Source organism: Mytilus edulis, chromosome 9 (genome assembly GCF_963676685.1).
Source record: "Mytilus edulis chromosome 9, xbMytEdul2.2, whole genome shotgun sequence".
Lineage (NCBI taxonomy): Eukaryota > Metazoa > Mollusca > Bivalvia > Mytilida > Mytilidae > Mytilus > Mytilus edulis.
In genome coordinates this window covers 34,071,540-34,094,957 of record NC_092352.1, presented here as the reverse complement: position 1 = coordinate 34,094,957, position 23,418 = coordinate 34,071,540, and the positions used below count along the sequence as shown (strand labels likewise).

The following is a 23,418-nucleotide window of genomic DNA, read 5'->3' as shown; positions in this document are numbered from 1 at the left end:
TCACCGTACGACCTTCGACAATATGCAAAGCCCATACCGAAAGTCAGCTAGAAAGGCCCCGAAATGACAAGGTAAAACAGTTCAAACGAGAAAACTAACGGCTTTATTCAAGTAGAAAAAATTAACGAAAAACAAAATATGTAACGCATAAACGAACGACAACCACTGAATTACAGTCTCCCGACTTTGGACAAGTAAATACATACATAATGTGGCGGGGTTAAACAAGTTAGCAGAATCTTAACCCTCCCCTAACCTAGGACAGTGGTATAACAGTACAACATAAGAACGAACTATATAAATCAGTTGAAAAAGGCTTAACTCATCAGATGGACAAAAATATAAGTGGACGTCAACGGGTACTTGTACATCCCAACAACAAAAGAACACTAGGTACAGATCTGACAGTACTTGCAGTTAACTGGCAGCTAGTTCAAAGCTTCTAACAACTAATAAAAAAATCATGCATCTAAGACTAAATTTTCAATCCGTACACATCCAACATCCAATGAATTTCGTGTAAAGACGCCATAAACATCAGAGAAAAACATGACCTTGTGCAATGCCAAGATATAGATATCAACAGATTGTAGATCCATGAATGTGTATATGTATTTAACATACAAGTCATATTTATTTTCCTTTTAATTTACTGATAACAAAATCAATATTTATACCAATAAAAACAATATTCAATGATTTTATTGGTGTTGAATTGGTAACCTTTTAGAATAAGTTTATTTAAAGGATCGACAAGATTACCAGGATCGTTTCTAAATTTTCGGGCACGCTTAACAACATTTCCGTAAAAATGAGGATGTGCTATACCGTTAGAAATAGCTTCAGAACCAATCTTTATATCTATGAAAAATTCATTAAAGGTTTTAAGCAATTTATGGTTACGAAATCCATGGCTTAATAATTTACCAGTATTACATAGATTACGTTCGTTTAGTTTTAATAAATGTTGATTTTCTATTTCAATCTTTCTTTTTTTTTTTTTTTTTTTTAAAGTAAAACGATACCGAATGGCATATCTCCCGATTTCAAAAAAATATGGCACACTAGTACTTTGATTAAGTAAATGCCAATTTTGGTGCCAAATTTACAAAGAGATATAGGGAAAATGCTTTTTTCTACCTGCTTTTCTAAATTTTTCAATGGATGGCTATTTTCTAATATACGGAGAAAGTCTAAAATCTAACATAATATCCAGGAATGTGAACAAAATATATACATAAAAAACATATGTCACCATCCTTGTTTAGCAGATAGATCGCTTCAAAGATGACCAATACCCTTAGAAATTATCAAAAATATGTGACGTTACGAAATACAGAATATTTCGTTGTTTTACATTGACTCATTTCAGTTGTTTTTCATTTCCTGTTATTCGTGGAACATTAAACTATCAAGTAAATAACACGCAATCATGTATAAAAATATAATTTAATGGATATGATAAATTAGAATTTGATGGGACTGTTGTTAAAGTGAAAGGTTTACTGCTAGAAAACTAGCTATGGATTTTTTTTTCCGGACAAACTTTTTTTTTCGCCTTCGTGTGGTAGCTGAGGGTGAAACAAACAAATTTTTTTTCTCAGGTTCATGTGGTTTTCCATTTGAAGTCCTCAGCAAAATACTCCGAACGCCGACTTGTTCAGCCCTACAAGAAGACTTGATATGACCTTTTCTCTAATAACCCCATTTATAGGAGACCATTAAATGCTTCTTTCCGCGAAACAGCTTCGATTGCTGGTCTATATCATGTACAACGTAACTATTCTCAATCAAGTTGTTCTCTTGCAATGTCCACCTCTATCAACTGGTTTAACATTTTAACACCAACAAGGGCATTGTGAGCATTATATTATAAGAATGTCATTGGCAAATAAGCTTTGTGAATATATGATTTTCCTTTCGGATATTTAAAACAGAATAACTGTAACGTGCCTGAATATCGAAATATATGGTCTTTGAGGTTTTGTAAAATAGTTTAAAGGCTGCATCTGAGAAACCAGTTTTTTTTGCATCGAATTGTTTACAATTATGTGCAACCAGTAATGAGTTCTTTGATATCCAGTCAATAAAACTATCAAAGGCTTCTCCTTTGGTCCTGTCACATGTTGCTGATATAATAATAGTTATAATAAAGCCACGTCCCTGTACTGAAAAAATGGGTGACCTCGGTAGCTTTTGGATGAATCGGTTTTGTCGGAATAATGTACTTATCAAACCCTCCTTTGATACAAACTGCTGACATTGAACTATCTCGGAATCGTATCCTGTAATAAATGCTCATATATTTAACAATTATAAACATTAAAATTTTCATTTTTAAATAATAACAATTGCGTCTAACTTTATTGAATTCCGTATTTTGCATTTTACATGTATGATCATGCTGATTGCTATAACGTATGCTTGTTTCTTTTTCATAAATCGATAGTAATCCGGTAAGTTTGACAACCATGTGATGAACCAGAAATTAGTGTTTTGCAAATGAAATATGTTATAAAAGAATACAGCGTCTTATGTTAGTTCATATGGGCTTATAACTGCACGAGTGGCTGCCTGTTAATTTTATCATAAAAAGGCTTTCGGGGCCTTTTATAGCTGACTACGTGGTATGGCCTTTGCTCATTGTTGAAGACCGTACTTTGATATATATATATATATAATTTCTGTGTCATTTGGTCTCACGTGCTGAGTTGTCTCATTGGCAATCGTACCACATTTTTTTTTATATATATTTATTTAATCAAGCCTACAGGCATTTATCTATTGGCCAAAAAGTATACGTGACATTAACTAAATGAAATACGATAAAAGAGAGAAACAAAAATATTTCGGTCATCGCTTTCATACCATAGTGAAACTTCAATAGATGGCAATTTATTCTGAAATGTTTCCAATTAATATAGATGTTCATGTTCGATGTCCTTTTCAGTAAAGTTATTTAAATAATAAACATCGTTGTGTTAATATTTTCAACTTACCAAATTCGGTGGTTTAAATGTCGAAAACGACATCAGAAAGATCTTCGTTACTATCAATGTCGGCTCTTGTTGGTAGTTCTAATGCACTTGGGTCTAGGATAGTTTAGATTTCTACATGGTTTCCATCTGGTCCCATAGTAATCTCTGATTGGTAAGTTGTACCTTTTTTGGTCTCTGGTTAAAGTGTTCATAAATGAATCGCACTTTTTTGCCTTTTCTCTTCCTTTTAATAGCTGGTAATTTCTTCTCTTCTGCATCTCATTTAGCCTTCGCGTCTAGTTTTATTGTTTTTCTTACCGTTAATTTACAGGTGAAAGTCTATGATTTTCGTTTACCTGTAAAACAAAATCCACACTGAACTGTCTTGTAGGCAAATAAAATTCTACCTTCAAGTGCAATTATATTAGTATTTGGTTCTTCCCTTTGAAGTCGATCTAAATTTGCAAAGTCTCCATAATATATTAGTAGTAGCGACTGATTCGCTCTGTTCTCGTCAATTTAAATCAATCCCACCTGGCTTTTTTTCATTTAAGGTTGCTCCAGGAAGAGTCACTCAACTGTCTGTCTAGAATCTACTGAAAGTTTAATAAAATTATTTGAAGAGCTTTAGTAGTAAAAATGTTGAGATTTTCGTCTTCAATCGCAAATAAACAATAAAAATTTTCATCAATATTCTTATAGTTTTTACACAATATTTGTCCTTCGACTAATTCAGTAGCATCTAGAGAATAAAACTCCAAAAAGACTTTAAATTGTTCCCAAACCTGATTAAAATCTAAGATATGATCTACATTTTCTATAATACGCCACATTGGACCAGTCAATAACCCGGTCACGTCCACTTGTACTTTAATTTGTCCATCTGATGAGAAAAGCCTTTTAACATTGCTCTTCTTAAATTTGGTCAATTTAAAATTAGCATTCATGATTCTAGTATTCCTAGCAATTTTCAATTTGTTTTCAAGATTTTGTACATTCTTTTTTAACATACAATTATCTCCATCTACAGTGTTTAAACAAGGACGCCTTTGTTGAAGGCCTTTAGGTTCATTTTTCACTGTACCATTACATTTAGTTTTATGGGGATACATGTATACTATCCAAGTACATGTCTTGATCTTTTTTACTGTTTTTATTGTGTCGGAGTCTGAGTTTTCGCATATTTACAATTAAACCAATTGGCAAATTCAAAATACTTTCCAACTAAGAGGGGGTCTTTAACCAGTAAAATTGAATACCATATTTAATACAATAGGGCCATAATTCACTAAAACCCATTGCTAAAAATAAACTACATCATAAACTAAAGTAACACCAATCCGTTTTAAAAAAAGAGTCATTATGTTTCTAATTTTGCTATCAAAAGCTGACACAGAATTGATGAAAATATCAAAGTTCTTAAAGGCTATTTATAAGTTCTCTTTTATTGTCATTTCTTCTTCAATAGCTTAAATGACTGCATCCTAGAAATAAAAGACAATAACAATCAAAACCAAGGAGTAAACAAAGACTCATAAAATCAAAGGACATTTACAATAACAGTTATAAAATTCTATCTTTTCTTTCTCTAACGACCAATCATCCGATTTAAGAATTGTACCCAAAAATATACATGTGTATTCAAAAACTTAGCAGTAAATCTGTTGCTGTTTCCTGAACATATACCCCATATATGTGCTCTCCTGGACATATACCCAATATATGTAGTCTCTAAACATATATCCCACACATATGTGCCCATTAGTTAAACATTTACTGTTTAAAATACCTCACCTTTTAATTCATCAGGTACGTGTTACAGATATATACATCAGAATCATGCGCTTAATTGTAATTGTCCAGCGTTGATAAAAATAATATGACATCATGATCATTGGCTGGTGATGGTAAGAGATAAGTATGGTTTCTATTTCTGCAATGGTATGACATTACCATAATTTGGCTATATTGTCTAGCAGTGAGCTCACTCATATAGTTTTATCATTCAGCAATGGTACATCTATAAAAGGATACTTAATCCAATTTTTTTAAAGCTGAACAACAGAAAGAAGGGACCACAAAGAAAAGGTTCGAATGCCATTGAACATGGTTTAAACTTAAAATGATACAGGATTTTTTTTTTTAATTTAAAAAATGAACATAAATTACCACCCTGCTCAAGTGTGGATGGGATATCTGTTGTTAGCACATTCTTACAACTTCTCGTCCAATCAAATTGCTTAAATTTGCCTTCTAACTTTCATAGTACATACTTTTTCCCACAAGGGTAAGATTTCATTGTATCGTAATCAAGATATTGAAATAAAAATTACTACTGGCTGTTTTTGAAAAAAAAATGTTGTGTTCCAAATTAAACTAAATAGTTTTTTTTTAAATTAATATTTAAACATCCCACTTTGGATCTAAAAATGATTTGACAATTAAAAGTTTCTTTCATTTAAATAAAGAGTAACACATATAGTTCTTTATAACTTGATTAGAGTACAATGCCATCTAAAATTGTAATCATTTATCTTCCATGTAATTACTTTGTACCCAAAAATAGAGTGAACCATGAAACCTTGTGAAGGGAAATTAAAGCAACTCGATCCACTGATGCTATTTCGTCATGAATTGATGATTATTGTTTGCTTAATATCCAGTGACAGCTGTGTCATGCCATCCACTAGACTAACTATGGGTCCACCAGAGGATAATCCATCATTTTAAAAGGGGTTCCAACCCAAAATTAAGGGGGAGGGGGTCCAACTGTATGTTCTTATTCAAAACATTGATCATTCCAAAAATTAAAAGCGTTTACCACCACCCTCTTTTTGGATCTGCATCTGCAAACAATCAAATTTAGTATAGTAAAATAAAGGCAACAGTAGTATACCGCTGTTCAAAACTCATAAATCCATGGACAAAAAACAAAATCGGGGTAACGAACTAAAACTGAGGGAAACGCATTAAATATAAGAGGAGAACAACGACACAACATTAAAATGTAACACACACAGAAACGGACTAAGCATTAGACAAAATCCTACGAGAAAAAACCAAATACATGAATTTGGTTTAGATAGTTCCTCTCAAACTATGTCCGAGCTGTTTCATTCCATCCATTTAAAAGATGATTACCTATGTTTTACATTTAATTCATTATAAAAAGTGAACTCTTATTTATGTTTGAATATTACAATGAGAAAGAATAATTTTGTAAGGTCACTTTTAGTCTCGTGTGTAGTTTTCAAAATACGAGACATTTAGAAAATGGCGGGAAAAGGGTTTTCTTCAGACTTTACTATTTGTTAACATTGGAATTGTTTTTTACCCTTTAAACCAAGAAAAAATAACAAGGATTTCATGCCGCCGGATCACTAAATCTGAAATGATCTATTGAACAGATTTATGAAGACAAAAGTGGGGTGTCGTGTAAAAATTTTTTTAATACATTTGGATGGATAAAACCTGAGAAAATCGAAAATATGACAAGAATTCAAAAACATGACCAGCAGACATCCTTAAAAGTTGTAGACATATTTTATAAAGCAATCACGAGCATGGTTTATAGTAATTTAACGGCACAAAACATTACAAAAACAATTTTTCTGTTTTTGAATAAATAAATTGCAGTGCAACATTAAGATTGCATTTTCATTCAAGGACGAATTAGAGAAATACGATGTGGCAATAGGCTGTGTTAATAAGACAGTACACATTGGATAGCTATAGTAAGTCAGGAAAAATTAAGTGATTAATATGGTTAATTTGTTTTTAGTTTTAATCTGCGAATGTTGGTATCCTTTTACTCGAATGTCGGTCATTGGTCTTGTAAAAAAGGAAGATAAACGTTCTAAAGTAAATTATGGTAAGTCAATTGTAACGCTATTGAAATTTGCCCCAACTTACGCTACACTTGTAAAGGTTTTTTTTTAGAATAGAAATTGTATCAGGAGATTGAGAATACATTTGGTATAGAAATGGCCAGTCCTGGAAAAGATATCTTGACGACTGCTTTATCATTTGGACAAAATCCGATGAAGAGCTTAAAATGTTTTCTGATATTCCAAACAGTCTCCATACATCCATCAAGTTCACATGGAAGTAATTTTCACAGACTATCATTCCTGGATATTATGATTAATAAAGAGGGCACTGATCTCAAAAAGGATATTTATTAGGGAGCTACCATTTGATGTTTTAGGGGCCAGGATGAAAAATTTTGTCCTGCATTTTTTTTTAGTTGTAATCTCTGTCCTGCCTTTTTATTTTTCACTCTATTCGGTCCTGCCTTTTTTTTTATTAGTTTATCCTGACTTTTTTTTTTACCTAAATTGTCATCCTGCCTTTTTTTTTGCAAAGTGTCTCATCCTGCCTTTTTTTTTACTTAAAACTCCTGTCCTGCCTATTTTTTTCCAATTTCATCCTAGCCCACCCATAAAAATCAAATGGTAGCTCCCTTATAAAGACACTGACACACACCAATATTTAAACTTTCCTGCTATCCAGCGCATACAATAAGAAACATACCCTACTGTCTAGCCAGGAAAAAATTAGATGAAAATAAAGTATTAAGGGACGAACGATTGCAAGTACTCGAAGTATTTCTTGTTGCACAAAAATATACTTTAAGCCTAATCAAGAGGTATTGAAATGGCTAAACATATCCCGATTGAACAACTACGTGCAACAATTGAAAAATCTACCGAAAATGATAATATACCGTTTGTTGTCACACACAATCCTCGTAACCATAATATATTTTCTCAAAGATTCAAAATTAAGTACCCTTATAAACCAAGAAACGTTGGTACAAGGCATACGGATCTGCCGATGCTATGAAACCAGATATAATGATAAAAAAAACTTGAACAATAAAGGTGTCAATTTAGAGAATATGCAGGAGATGATGATTCAAATGGTTAAAATAGAGCATTTAAATTACTACCATATTCCCATATAGTTAAGATTAGGTACCGATGCCATTTAATTGTAAATGCAAGTACTAAAAAGTTTTCTTTTAAATGGAAGACGAAGGAACTTTCAGCAATGGTAATTAATAGTACTTTGAAGAACGTTTCTTGTGCTCTTTCACAGAAGCAAGGAAATCCTAAAGGAATAGAAAATGAACTCAGAGGTATAATTGACCATATGTCGAAAATAAACTGGCTGAAAAAGACCAAGACCAAAACAATAGTACGCAAAACACAACATATTAAAATAGAAAATCTGGGTTTATTTCATATTCGTTGACGATCAAACATATTACCTTACGAATGCCCTAACGTGACTTGTTTCGGCAATATCAAGTAGAGGGATGGCAGAACCTTTTTCATTACAGTTGGTAGCAAAGGCTTTCCCTATATAAGTTGACAGCATTGAAAAACATTGTGTCTGAATTACTTAGGCTTACTTGTTTTTTTAAGATCAAAAGGTAACTCAAATTCGTCTGCAATCGTTGAAAAAATGATTGGACTTATTCTTCCATCTGTTGTTCATCGTTACTCTGTGAAAGAAAATGCCAACATGTGCAAACATTAAGGACACATCTTTCAGAGACATAGTATTCAATCACTGTTTCTTTCGGTGAAGGGACAAAACCTATTACACAAAATCTAAAGAGAATGCTACAAACGTGTGAATGTTGCACACAATAAAAAAATATTATAAAAAAGAATACATGTTTACAACAATAAAATTGAATTGATATTTGCATTCACAACAACATAAAATACATCTAGGTCAAAAGGAACATATTTTTTAAATAAAAAATTATACATGTAGCTGGGGACCATACAGGAACAAATACAATGTAAAACCGTATGTGATATACTGTACGAAATGCGAAAAAAAACTATATATGTAGGACAAACTTGCGATACACGTACTTTAATTTGAGTCCTCAATGCTCTTCAACTTAGTACTTGTTTGGCTTTAAAACTAATTTTAATCTAAACGTCACTAATGAGTCTGATGTATACGAAACGCGCGTCTATCGTTTAAAATCATAAGTTTGGTACCTTTGATAACTATCAAGCTTTTTCGGATTTTTTTCTTATTTTTGACAAAGTGTCAAATTAAATGTGTTGCCAATTGTAATGAAAATTAAACGCGCCACACTAATTTAGGTCAAGCTTATTGTTATCAAGACGAAATCGACGTACTATTAAAACGCTCATAAAAGAAAAGAAGCTGATACTCTCATAATTGATTCTCGTTGTTTCGTTCATTTTGCATTGATATATCCTTTCTATTTCATTTTTCAAAGAAAAGAAAAATCTGCTTGAACGATTTTATTTCATCAAGTACTGCAATGGCATGCATCCTCTCTACGGACAAACTCTCTGAAAAACACAATACTATAAATCAACAGACACATGCAAATAACTACTATCTGATTTAAAATGGAGATCACATGATATTTATTTGTATAGGTTAAAAAATGTTTGTCAACAAGTGATTATGTGCGCTATTGCTCACTAATGATACCCCCGCCTGCAAAAAATATACGTCCAACAAGAATTTTGTTAAGTGATGAATCTGAAAACGCACACCATAGCATAACTGACTTTTAAAACCCTGAAACCAAATACCAGAAATCATTGTATTGCAATTCCTAAGAATAGCGTGATGACAATTTTCAATTTGTCTACCATGTGTAAAATGTTACAAGTGCTCGGCGTCTGGCGTAAATATAACATTTTAATCCTGATATATATAATGAGTTTATCTGTAAACAGGAAGTTGTTGAGGGATGAATCTTAAAACCAATCACACGATATAACTGACTTATATAAACCATGAAACCAAATTGTAGAAATCCTAGTATTGTAGTTCCTGAGAAAGATATCTATTGGACGGACGGACTGACGGACGGAAGGATGGTCGGACGAACAGACAGAGGTGAAACAGTAGACTCCCATTTTTTCTTTAAGCGTGGGTATAATTATAAGGAACATAACTAATAGTATCTGGTACTTTTGTCTGCTTGTTCATTGATCAAATGAAAATGAGTTCATTTTGTTCGCTTTACACTATCAAGAAATTTAATTGGTTCACGTTAATTCACCAACATATATATTTTGATGTCCATCATTTTAAATTTTCTAAAATAAAGGTAACATATCATAACAAAAGATTGCAAGTAGAGAAGCACTTTTTGCTTCCATATGGGATAAACGGAATCGAAAATAATATTGATTTCATTGAATCCAATATCATCAATTTAAAATACCAGAGATTACAATAAGCAATCTTCAGTGCAGCGTTAAACTCCCATCAATACATGTTTGCATAGGTATCTCCCCTTAAATAGCTCGTTTGAAAAACATGATTTTCAAAACTAAAAATAAGATATTTCTTAAAATATTTTGAATAATACAATAAATTAACAAGTGTTCTTGATATAAAGAAACATTCTTAACTATTATATTGCAAATCTATTTTTAAATTTGCAGATTTGGCCAAATAACTAGACCGATTTTGTACTATGATTGTACAATCCAAGATGGCGGTATACCACGTATCTACCTTAAAGTACTAGAGATCACAATCAGCAATCTTCAATGCAGCGATAAACTCCCATCAGTACATTTTTACAAAGTAAAAAGTTAAATTGAACAGCCTTTTGCTTCAAAACTTTCTCAAAGATAACGGGAAAACTGATGGTCAATTGTTGGTTTAATGTAATCAAACTTATCAAAATAATCAAACGATATGTCAGTAAATATATAATCATAAGAATGTTAAAAGTTAAAATGAACAGCCTTATTGCTTCAATATTTCCTCAGAGAAAACGGGAAAACTGATAGACAATTGTTAGTTTAAGAAAGTCACGATATGTCAGTAAATATATAATCAAAGAATGATATTAATCAAATTGTTGATTTTCTAAACAAAGTTACCAAAATATTTATTATATTATTTATTGCGTATTGGGGTGGCCGAACGGCTTAAGTAGGTTCATCTTAACCAGGGGTTTTGGCAGTTACCACTTGTATGAATAAGTGTACTGCTATCGTTTGCACTTCATGTGATCAATATTTTATATTCTTTATTTGTCATTGCGTACATCACTTTATGTGCTCCAGTTTTTGGAGTTTTTATACAGGACAGTGTTGGAACCCGTGTTACTTTCCCCTCTATTCTGAGTGACGAAAACTGCTCAGCAGGCCGTGTGCACAACTGCAAGGCAAATTCAGCGAAAACATTACAAAGCTGTCTTTACATCAGCGATGAACTGTTTTAATATATTTTCCTATGTTATAAAGAAACTATGAACAATTAACCGTTCAAACTGTTCGTACTTGCTGTTACACAATGTAATTCAGACAGAAACCGACGTGTGCAAGAATATTCATCTATCTATTATTATAAAGAACAATAACAGCTTTATATATCTGAAAACTGTTGATCCGTATTTTTAATGTACTTTAATTATTATTGAACACATTGTTAAATTGTATTTTTATTTGTATTTTCAGTGTTTCACCATTAGGATTGGTAGCTAAATAAATGTCAGCTCCTGGTTGTTTTATCTTTACATAAACCCAGTCATCTTGGTTAAACTCGCTGGTCCAACTAGAACAGTGAAAAAGCTACAACTTGTCTGTTGTTTTTCTTGGATAACGTACGCCACTCCACGACAGTCATCCGACCCATAATGTAGTTTCAACGACAACGTTTCCTGCTAGTAAATTGACGACCACCTGTGTTTATATATCCAGAAAAGAAACGACAACGTAGCAACGTTCATACCTATACACTGACAGTGGACTACATAACTTGTGTGTACTAGGCAGCAACCCAACAACGTTGAGTCATAATGGATCCCAGTCACGTAGAACAGCAAGACGAGGTTCAACTCCCAGAGAGAGATGTTTCTAAAGAACTATTAGAAAATCCATCTAATACAACACAGTAAGATGATAATTCCGATCCAAGCGAATGCTTGATCTCACTGAAAAAGGACATGTAGCATTCACAGAGAAACATGACAAGTTATGTGAGGAACTAGAGGCCCTTTGGTCAGATTTAGAATTGCAGTTATTAGAAATGACCACTCCTATTAACGAGCTCCAATAATTGCTTACGGCAGAGGACAAAATTTTACAAGCCTGTATTCCTTTACCGCAAGCGCACAGATGAGTACCTGAACTTGTTGAAGAAGACCAGAACGTCTGAAAGTCTTAAGAACATAGACACATGTAATCAATTATCAGAAATTTGACTGTCTAAAATAGACCTGGCTAAGGAAACCCTACGCGAGCATCGCCTCGCACTAACAAAGGCTAAATCCACCAAAACAAGAACATCTATGGTTAAGCAAAATTCTCATAGCGGAAGTTCAAATGGCTGCGATATGTCAAGCCTTGCACGGAGGACGCGTGCCCATGCAGAGCTGCTAAGTCAAAAATAGCCTTTGCTGAAAAACATGCATTGATCTTTAAACAGGAGGCATTATAAGAGGAACAGGCTCTGTTCAGACAAACTTAAATCAAAGCCGTAATGGAGCAACAAGCCATTCAAGCAGAACAAGAAGCTTTACGTATAAAAGTTCAAATGGAACAAGTAGCCATACGTAAAGCAGTTCAAATGGAAGAAGAGGCTGCACAAAGAAAAGTGCAAATGCAACAAGAGGCTGCGTTCCTGTAAACTCAAATGGAACAGGAGGCAGCACAAAGGAAAGCTCAACTAGAACGAGAGGCCATACGCAGGAAAGCTCAACTAGAACAAGAGGCAGCACGAGTAAGTTTGGGAAAGGTCAATTTGAACCTTCTCAAAGCACAGATCGAGGCTGCAGCCGCAGAAGCCGCGGCTCGTATCCTGAAATACGATGGCACCTAAGCATTTAGCGATCTTCCTGACGAAACAGAGGACCCACTTCAGCGTGTTCAAGATTTCGTCAATAAACTTTATGTACCACGTGCTGTACAGGAAGTTAGTTACATTACCTCAAAAGATAAAACGAATTCCTGTTAAGATTGAGCTGAATCATGAAGCACCAGCGTTCGTGCCATCTGTGGCAATGAACTTGCCGTCACAAACATCTGCTGTCTTGCCTTCTGATACTAAGTCACCGGAAGTCAGTGGCGGATCCAGGGGGGGGGTGTGTTCTGGGGGTTGGAACCCCCCTTTTTTTTGGCCGATCAATGCATTTGAATGGGAGCATATAGTTGGAACCCCCCCCCCTTTTACTCTGGGTTGGGAACCCCCCTTTTTAAAATGGCTGTATCCGCCACTGGGAAGTTACAATAATCCCAGATCTGGGAAAAGTAACCGGCATACAACAACTAAGCCTTTCAGTTGGGTTCCCTACTGAACACCAATAACAAGGCGTAATAGAAGAGATCACTGTTGCACAGCAGCAATAGTCAATCCAACGTCGGATATTTCTACTACGTAAGGACATGTTGTGTTCCCGGTAAACAAACTTTAACGACCGTACAGAATCCTTCTGTACATGGAAAGCAAGCTTTAAAAACGTCAAAGACAAATTACAAGATTCGGACTCGGAACAAATGGACCAACTGATTAAGTGGCTGAGGTCAGAGTCTGCCAAACCTGCCATGAGAATTAGGGCATCAAACGTCAACAACCCAACAAGAGGCCTACAAAGGTTATGGCAGAGACTGGATGAGCAATATGGTGCTCCAGAAATGTTGGAGGCTTCTCTTACAAGCAAATATGCTAATTCTCCTACCTTGATGAACAGAGATAGCGCACGTCTATATGACTTGTCTGATATTTTATCAGAAATAGAATATCACAAGAAAAATCCCATGCTGGGATGTTTGCGTGCTTATTTCGACTCTTCGTCGTGATAAATCCTATTGTGGAAAAATTGCCATACGGACTCCGAGAAAAGTGGATAACAAGGGCTTCAAGAAACAAGTCTAAATATAAAGTTACCTTTTCACCTTTCTCAGAAATATCTGTGTTCATCAGGGAATTTAGCAAAATTAAGAACGATCATGGGTTCATTTTTGGGTCAAGAGTCACACCAAGTACAAAAGATGCTGCGTCAAAGGTCACACCTCACACATATTCTAGCCTCAATATGCATAAGACAGCAATTGAACAGCAACCTGGAGACATCAGTGAACAACAAAGTCGTTGCATTTTGCATAATACAAAGCATACATCAAACGAATACCGAGCGTTCCGTGCCAAATCAATCTAGGAACACAAGGAACTGTTGAGGTAAAACAATCTTTGTTACAAGTGTTGTGATTCGACTATGCACAGAAGTCGTGATTGCAACGCAAGTATCAGTTGCAATGAATTCGGAAGCTATAACACATCACTGCATTACACATAAATCAAGTGACCTAAAGGTGCACACCGCCTTCAACGCCTACATCAGTCGATGGAGGGAAGCTTATTGATACACCCTACGGCGGGGAGCAACTTGAGTTAGCTGAAACCATGTTAACCTCTGTTAGTTCAACTTGCACATATATCTGCAAAGATGGCAACAGTAGTAAATCTTGTGCCATGATACTTGTGAATGTCTTTCACAAAAATAATCAGGACAAAGTAAATCGCATGTATGCAATTATTGACGACCAAAGCAACCGTTCTCTCGCCGCTCCTGAATTCTTCAATACTAGATTCAATCTGCTTCAACTGATTGAATGCGATAGCATTCCAATTTATCAGAACGAAATTGCTACACCTGAAGATATATTGCAATATCAACACTTGCAAGAACAGCAAAAAAATATTCTATCGATTGATTGAAAATGCAAAATCCCGTTGCTCATTTGAAGAAACCAAATAGAGGCATATCACGTCCTTGATCAATGCTCGGACCACCACCGGCACCATTTGTGCAAAAGTTAAACATGGGTTTGATTATCGATGGTGAAATACGCTCCGATAAGCAACATGTTGACCTTGAACTCACTACAAAGGAAACAAATCCAACTTGTAGTGTTGTGAAACCACATACAAAGACATCACCTGGGTGTTATCAAATGGAATTCGAACTGATTCGTTTAAACATTATTTCCGTTTACATGGGCAACCGAAATCGAAATCAGCGACTTCGATCGTCAGATTTGCAGAAACCGAAATGTTCATTTTGGAAGCAACACCACAAAAAGTGAACACCGACAAAGAGAAATACATCCGAAATCATTCAATTCCCACGTACAGCTTCAATTCACCTTTGGATATGCAAGGATAAAAGGGACGTAGAATGGACAATTCTGACTTAAGTCACAGAGAAAAGGAACATGGCATCGACTGGTGTACTGTATGTATGCCGTAACCGTAAGGGAAAGCGTCCGTTTTGCGAAATGTCCTCGTTGGATTGCATATCGATGTCGAAAGGATATTCTTTCATCAAAACTACAGCCATGGAACTGGATTTTAAATTGCCGCAATCTCGTCGGATAGACCGCCTTGTTAAGGATAGAAGTGATGAAATACCTAGCCTCCCGTTGGATTACTTCTAAGTTCATATAAGTGGAACTTTTGACTGTCGTTATATATTATTATTTTTGTTTTAATAATAGAATAGTGATGTCAGATAGACCACAGACGGGGAGTGTTCTGTAACTCATTTATCATTTGTTCTTCATGTGATCAATGTTTAAGTTTCATTACGTACATCCCTTTATGTGCTCAAGTTTTAGGATTTTTATACAGGACAGTGTAGGAACCCATGTTACTTTCCCCTCTCTTCTGAGTGATGAAAACTGCTCAGCAGGCTGTGTGCACAACTGCAAGGAACATTCAGAGGACACGTTGTCCAAAGGAACAATTCGTGGCAAACCACAGCGTGAGTCACTTTAAAAAACATACAAAGTATGTCTTTACATCAGCGATGAACTGTTTTAATATATTGACCTATGTTGTAAAGAAACTATGATCATTTAACCGTTCAAACTGTTCGTATTTGCGATTACACAATTTAATTCAGACAAAACCCGACGTGTTCAAGAATATTCATCTATTTATTATAATAAAGAACATTAACAGCCTTATATATCTTCGAACTGTTTATCCGTATTTTTAATGGACTTTAAATATCATTGAACACATTGTAAAATGATTTATATTTGTATTTTCAGTTTTTACCATTTGGATTGGTAGTGAAATTAAAGTCAGCTCCTGATTATTTTATCTTTACATAAACCCAGTCATCGTACTTAAACTCGCTGGTCCGGCCAGTACAACTATCATTACTTTACTTAAAAATAAATCATCATTTATTTGTATCGAATGCCAGACGATTGTAACCTGTCTGTGACATGTACTGTATTTTTTTCATGATGTTGAAGTTATATATTAATACTTAAATGGAACATTGATTTTTCCAATTAGAAGCTAAACCAAGGGTTAATTTACCAGTTTGTACTCGCATATGTAGTGTTCAGCAGTAAGACTACAGGGTACAATTTCCCAATACCAGGAAACACCGGCGACGGCATATAATCTCGCAGCACAGGGTGAATTTGGGTCAACATAATTGACTGAAATAAATAACCGAATATTTATTTCGTATTTCGTATTAAATAACACAAAAAGGACATTTTCTGTTCTGATTGTTTCTGATTGTATTAGAAAAAACGTTAAAAAAAAAATAAACAAAACTATCGTTTTTCAAACCTGTTAGTCGAAAACAAACTGGATTGCATGTTGTTCGGAGTGATCAAAAGCTCCGTGATGAAGACAGCACTTTGACCTATAATGGTTTATTTTTTTTTTGCAAATTGTGACTGGGATGGAGAGTTGTTTCCTTGGCACTTATATTCCGATATCTTATATCTATTCAAAATGTCATGGGAAAAACGGAGAAAAGAACAGTAAACAAAACACAACATATAAAAACAAGCGGTGATATCAGGTGCTCTGGAAGGGTAAGAAGCTGCTGCCCAACTAGTGGGACATGTGGGGTTGTAAATTGTGCACATCCGTAGTTCAGTCTTATTTAGAAGGTCACAATCAAAAAATAACTATTGGTTTTTATGCTTTTATCTTGTTATGGACTGAATTTTAAAAGTGCTGATCATTATTAGTCCATATTTTGTATTACCTTTTTATACACATATATTGTTTGATACCAAGTACTGTCCTGTAGATGACGCTTCTTTTTTGTGTTGTTTATTTGCTTTCTCATCCACGTATGGTGTATATGCTTTTGCTAATAATCATAAAATTTACCCTGACCAAATGGGGGATGATTTAATGAAAATGGACCATTTTCTACGGCAAATGTATAGTTCCCATCCTTATCTATATCATTTGCTCCGGTCCACACATTCGCAGCATTGACTGCTGTAAAAAGAATTAAATGTAAATAATCTTCATTGAAAATCAGTAGAATAAAACTAAGGTATGAACATAAATAACGACTATGATAAAAAAATTATAAAAGTCCGCCTCTCTGTTTCAAAATAATAAGCTTTTTAAAAGTTTGATTTTAATTAATAGAATATGAATGTAAAAACTCAAATGTAGAGAGAAAAAAACCAAGAAGGGTCCATGTGCTTGTTTTCTAGATACAGGCTGTCAAAATTATGGCGGGAAATGATTCTTTGTGGTCTTTTCATGCATTTACATTGGTCTCATTTTTCTTTGAAAACAAAATATGAAATAAATAACAAGGATTTTCTTGGATTTAAAAATACTGGTTTTAAAATACATGTAATGCAATTATGAAAAGAAAAGTAGTGGTTAGTGAGGAAATTTTATTAATGGCACTTCATAGATAAAACAAGGGAGTTCCGAAAATCTGGCATAATTTCAAAAACAAGAGAAGCGAACATCTTAAAATTTGATAAACTAAATAAGTAAGCATTGAAACTAATGGAAAACCTTCATATTCCTGACTAGAAACAATATCAACCAATTTTGTTGAAATTAATAAAAATGACCACATTATTGATATTCATGTCAACACCAAAGTGTTGACTACTGGGTTGGTGATACCTTCGGGGACGAAACGTCCAACAACGATGGCATCGACCCAGTGGTGTAAATATTTATCAAAGGTACCAGGATTATAATTTAGTACGCAAGATGTGAAAGCGGATTATTGCATATTTTTATTGGGGCTGCCTTACAGTATATGGTGTTGCAATAGGATGTTTAGATGAGTATAGGGTATCGACAATTAAGTAACATTCACGAGAAAACAGTAATATATCGTGTGGACCGATCGCATCTATCAATATATTGTTAATACTTAGCAAACCAGAATTAATCTATAGATGTATATTATTTTCTTAACTGTGTCTATTATGACTTACATATGAATACAGTAAATCAAAGAACATGTCCACTATAAAAAAAAATGCCTGGTATTTAGTTTGTGAGATTTATTCTATGGGAGGTACTATCAATATATCTAACTGATTCTTCCAATTCTGGCCAATAACCCTTTGAAGATTCCAATTCCTCAGATGAATGCCATGTTATCATTGATGTTAAAGCTCAATAAGGAATTGACCCTATTTCATGGATAGCTTTGTGAACAAAAGGTTTGCTTAAATAAAACTCATTTTTTCAAATGTATGTTAACAAATCATAACCATTAAAATTTATTTTGCCAAATTAAGAGTACCATTTCTTCATTCCTTTGACTTATTTTGCTTAGCGCTCTCAATCAAACATACTTCATTAAAATTATGTACTGTTGATGGATAAATGAACCGAGGAAGCAACTTGAATGTTAAGAATTTTGTTTATTTATAATGACATAAAAATGTTTGTCTTTATACAGTTTATTCCTTTCGACGAAAGCTTTTACATAATTAATAAATTTGTATCCACATTTCAATTGTATATATCTTGCAATAGTGAATTGAATACTCGTTGAATTTAATTTAATTTTTTGGCTAGAATTATGTAAATTATTGAATTGAAGTTATGCTCCATCTATTGATTCAAATGTCACTCAATATAAAGGAATAAACATTACAAATTTTTATCATTTACCTCATTACTATTTTTGGTTTCGATATCGGAATCGGTTTTGGTTTCGGTATCGGCTTATGGTGAACATGTCTACTTTTATGCTTTTACTTTTCTTACTTTTCTACATTAGATAGAGGTAGAGGGTGAGGGTTGATATATCAGAAACATGTTTAACTCCGCCGCATTTTTGCGCCTGTCCCAAGTCAGAAGCCTCGGGCCTTTGCAAGTCTTGTATATATTTTTATCTTAGTTTATTGTGTATAATATGGAGCTTATAGTGCGGTGACTGAAGGCAGATTTTTTGGAATTTAATCTCCCCACCGAACACACACCTATATAATATATCATTGGAAAGAGGAAATCGTGTACTATAATAATATGCCTGTCGTCAGGACTTGATGTGGTCACATTTTTTTTAAAATGGGGTCAAAGGTCATATGTAAAAATCTGTGAAAGTTTGGGAGGGTTTCAATTTCGACATTTTTTTCTATTTCTAAACTCTACCTATATATAAATGATACTGTTTTGGCTTTAGAAATGTTTGTTTTTATACATAAACCTTAATCATTGAGATTTTTTTTATCAAAAAAAATCCTAAAACGACGATTTATAAACAAAACTTCAAAAATCAAGTTTTCAACCTATAAAATGTTTAAAGCACCTTAACCTTATGAAAAATATCAATTTCAGGTAAAAATCAAGTGTCATGAAGGACAATACTTTAAAATTATTTTTTAAACTATCATAGTGGGTGAGTCATCAAAACAAAGCCATAGAACACTACAGTCAAATATGACCTCAAATTGAATTTGCGGATACTTCAGTTTTTTTTATAGACTACTCGTTGCATTTGGGTTTTTGTCACAATTATTACTGCTACCATAGTATTATCTTTTGTTGTGTATCTAACTCTGGTTAATATCTATTACATTATAGGTTTTGTAACTATATCCCCCCTTTTATCCCTTGCAACGTACCCCAAACTTCAAAAGTATTCCATATAAAAAAAGAAGATGTGATAGGATTGCAAATGAGACAACTCTCCAAATGAGACCAAATGAGACATAAAACAATTAAAGGTCCCGTACGGGCTTCAAAAATGAGTAAAATTCATACTGCATAGTCTTCAATTCCCGAAATGAATAATGTAAAACAAACAAAAACTCTAACGACCTGATTAATGTACAAAATAATTAAGAAAGAAACAAATATAGTATATAGAAACACTGCATTACCGTCTCGTGACTTGAAACAGACACATACAGATATTAGCGGGGTTTAACTTTTTTAAGGGTACGTCAACACTCCCCTAACCTCGGACTGGAACCGTGTGTACCAGTGCAACAAGCTTTATACCAAACCAACCGTTATCTCCATCATCTTCATTTTCATCAACCGTCACAAGACATGTTTTAATATTTCTACACATTTCACTCATGGCCACAGGTCTGCACATGAAAGGTTCTGCTCAAAGCAAACACTTTATTTTGAGTTTTTCTTTACAAGTACAGGCAAGGTATTGTAGGAAGTCCGAACACATTTGTTCCTAAAAAAAATACCAGCTTCAATCCATCCCTATCAATTCATCCAAGATTTTAAAAGAGATCTAAAAGGGGGTTTAGGAAGGTGTGATGACATCCATATGCTTGTCTGCAAAGATGCTGGGGAAACATTATACGAGACGTACGCACTATCTTGAATTCGCTCAATTTCATGGTTGGCAACACATTAAATAGCGTCGCACTTTACTTTAAGAAGCATAAAATCCATTGGCATTCAATGTTTCAACAAGATGTTTTGAACCAAAGTCATGGTACATTTGTAAAGCCAATCCTAAATGAAAAGGAGTAAAACAAAAACGATTGCCTCAACAATTGCTTAGCATTTCCACAATTTCTCTGGTGCCATTTCCTGAGAATAGTCTTGGCTGTATGCATTTTCATTGAGTAACCATAGAATGAATTGCAACAAATACGAAGGCATTGGCTGAATTAAGAACGAAGAGACAATTCATCCGAAATTGGGTAGTCTTCTTTAGAGTTTCGATGTCTTTTCTAAGTAAACTTGCAGCGGAATGAAATATTTGTCCGTTATTTGTGTCTATTACAGTTGAAATTGAGATTTTAAGGTCAGTTTTCAATTTACTAGAAGCTTATATGGCATCTTAAATAGTTATTTTGCTATTAAATATTATGTTACATTTGCCTTGAACTTGTTGAAGTTGTTTGACAACTGAATTTCTATAGAAATGAATTAGTTTAGACTGCATGTTACATGTAGAATATTTTAAATTAGAATCAGCCGGAAGAAATGATCTATATTTATCGAGTAGCGGTGTCATGAGGAATGACCAATGAGGAATCGTTGTCAATAGCCAAAATAAAATTACTAAAAGCAGTATCGTGTTTTGAGATATCTGCTTCCACAGGTTTGGATTTTGATTTTACGTTTTAAGCACATAATTTGTAATGCAACCAAAATGACAGAGTGATTGAAGTTTAAAAGATGGACGGGGAAACTATTTCAACTTCAACTTTATCTGACACGGATAAAACATTTTAAATACGCTCATCTGATTGATGTTCACCTCATCCAATCTTTAATGCAATGCAGATACAAAAATCGACTTCCCTAAACTGGTAAATTGACTCAAAATTTCAATCGAGGTTTTTTTATTTGGCATATTATGCCCTGCATAAAATGCAACGACTTTTGTCTTTTCTTTGAACTTAATGGAGCAAGTTGCAAAGGACTTGACATATCACGGAGTATTTACTGAAACTATCCGTCAATTAATTTGATATTACAATAAGACTTTTCTGACAAAGTATATTTGATGTTTTATAACGAAAAAACATAGAATATAAACATATACAAACAAAGTATGTGGCATATATCAGTGCACTGTAATTGAAAATATGTGTATATAATAGCGAAAAAGGTAGTAATTTCATATATCATTTGAGAGCAAATTATTGACTAATACACAAAATGTGACGGAAGGCAAGTGATTGAGTTCCGTGTTGAAATTGAAGATATTTTCTATATTCTTTTTCCATTGATTTCTTAAGGTTTTTTCATATTTTGGTTCCGAAATTTTTATCACTAATTAGTTTTATTAAATATTATATGCTTAAAATATTATGGGATAATTTTTATTACTACTATGAAGAGGAAACTAAAGTTTGAGTCTGAATTTGCAATTAAAATTACCTCAATTTCAAATAGTCTAAACTTCGCAAATTTTATAGATTAGAAGAAAATAAAATACTGAATGGAATATTTTGACATATAAAAATAGCTTCAGGAAAAACTATTTCAATTACATGTAAGCAAACATACACATTTTTTTCATTTTGAAAAAGGGGGGTTGAAACTCTCCAATATACTACCAGTCATTAAAACGACTTTTTAGAAAAAAGTGACCGTACGAAATTCTGACGACAGGGCAAAAACTAAAGAGGACATATTTGTGTTTAAATTAAGACCATTTTTAGCCGTGTGTTATTTGGGGAGATTAAACTCGCGATCTAGACGACTTTTTACGCTTCTGTCACCGCACTATTAGTATGGCGTTCATAATCACTGAAATCGTATATATATATTTGTTTAGGGACCAGCTGAAGGACGCCTCCGGGTGCGGGAATTTTTCGCTGCAATGAAGATCTATTGGTGACATTCTGTTGTTGTCTGTTCTATGGTTGGGTTGTTGTCTATTTGACTCATTCACCATTTCCGTTCTCAGTTTTATACTAAGTCTGGTATCTATTATGGTGCGTAATCTTTTGTGTGAAAGATTTAAAAAAAGTTTTGCGGTATGGAATTTGGTTTTAAAAATATGGAACAAATTTACAGATCTAACATTGTTGGGTTGATGTTTAGACGAGTTGTATATATATATATATATATATATATATATATATATATAAGTACGTCTGAGTCAGTGACCACTCTACAACAGATTTATCCATCGGATCGCCATAAATGATGGTGATACATGGCTGTGTACATAAACATATAAAATGAGATTCATTGACTTATTTACATACATTTTCCTCAAATCGAATTCGTACCTCAAAAATAGTACTTGTTCATGACAATAACCTTTATTTTACATGATTTCCAAAACATTTAATACAGACGAGCGACACAGGCTTCTAAGAGCATCCAGCAGCTTAAATAACCTGTGAAAAGTAAACTTTAAAAAAATGAACTCCGAGGAACAATTTTTAAACAAAAGGTCCCTTCCAAATGACAGATTTTCGTATATTAATAATGGTGGATTTAACCTTGTTTTTAACTAGTGTATCCTTTTACTGGTATGTCAGTCGCATCAAATTCCATTAAGTTGACAACGATGTGTTAACAAAACAAACAGACATAATAGGTGAATGAGAGTTAAAATCATAATTGTTATAAAAAGACACCATATAAAAGATTGCAAAGTTTGGAAAATTTTGCCTAGTAGTTAAATAAAATGAAGATTATCCCATTGTAGTCTTACAATAGT

General features: G+C 33.7%; 1 protein-coding gene across 2 annotated transcripts in view; it reads right to left on the bottom strand.

The window, feature by feature from the left end:
- Positions 1-1,430: 1,430 nt before the first annotated feature.
- Positions 1,431-23,418, bottom strand: part of LOC139488195 (uncharacterized) — a 31,253-nt gene continuing 9,265 nt past the window's right edge. Inside the window, exons 6-11 of one of the 2 annotated variants that reach the window (XM_071273651.1) lie at positions 17,154-17,267; positions 16,338-16,462; positions 8,395-9,325; positions 4,773-4,911; positions 3,000-3,574; positions 1,431-2,285 (exon numbers count right to left, since the gene is read on the bottom strand). In XM_071273651.1, coding sequence (XP_071129752.1) covers positions 9,311-9,325; positions 16,338-16,462; positions 17,154-17,267 — 254 coding nt within the window. In that variant the 3' untranslated portion in view covers positions 1,431-2,285; positions 3,000-3,574; positions 4,773-4,911; positions 8,395-9,310. Of the gene's footprint in view, positions 2,286-2,999; positions 4,912-8,394; positions 9,326-16,337; positions 16,463-17,153; positions 17,268-23,418 lie in introns of both variants that reach the window. The other variant, XM_071273650.1, reaches the window with a different exon arrangement.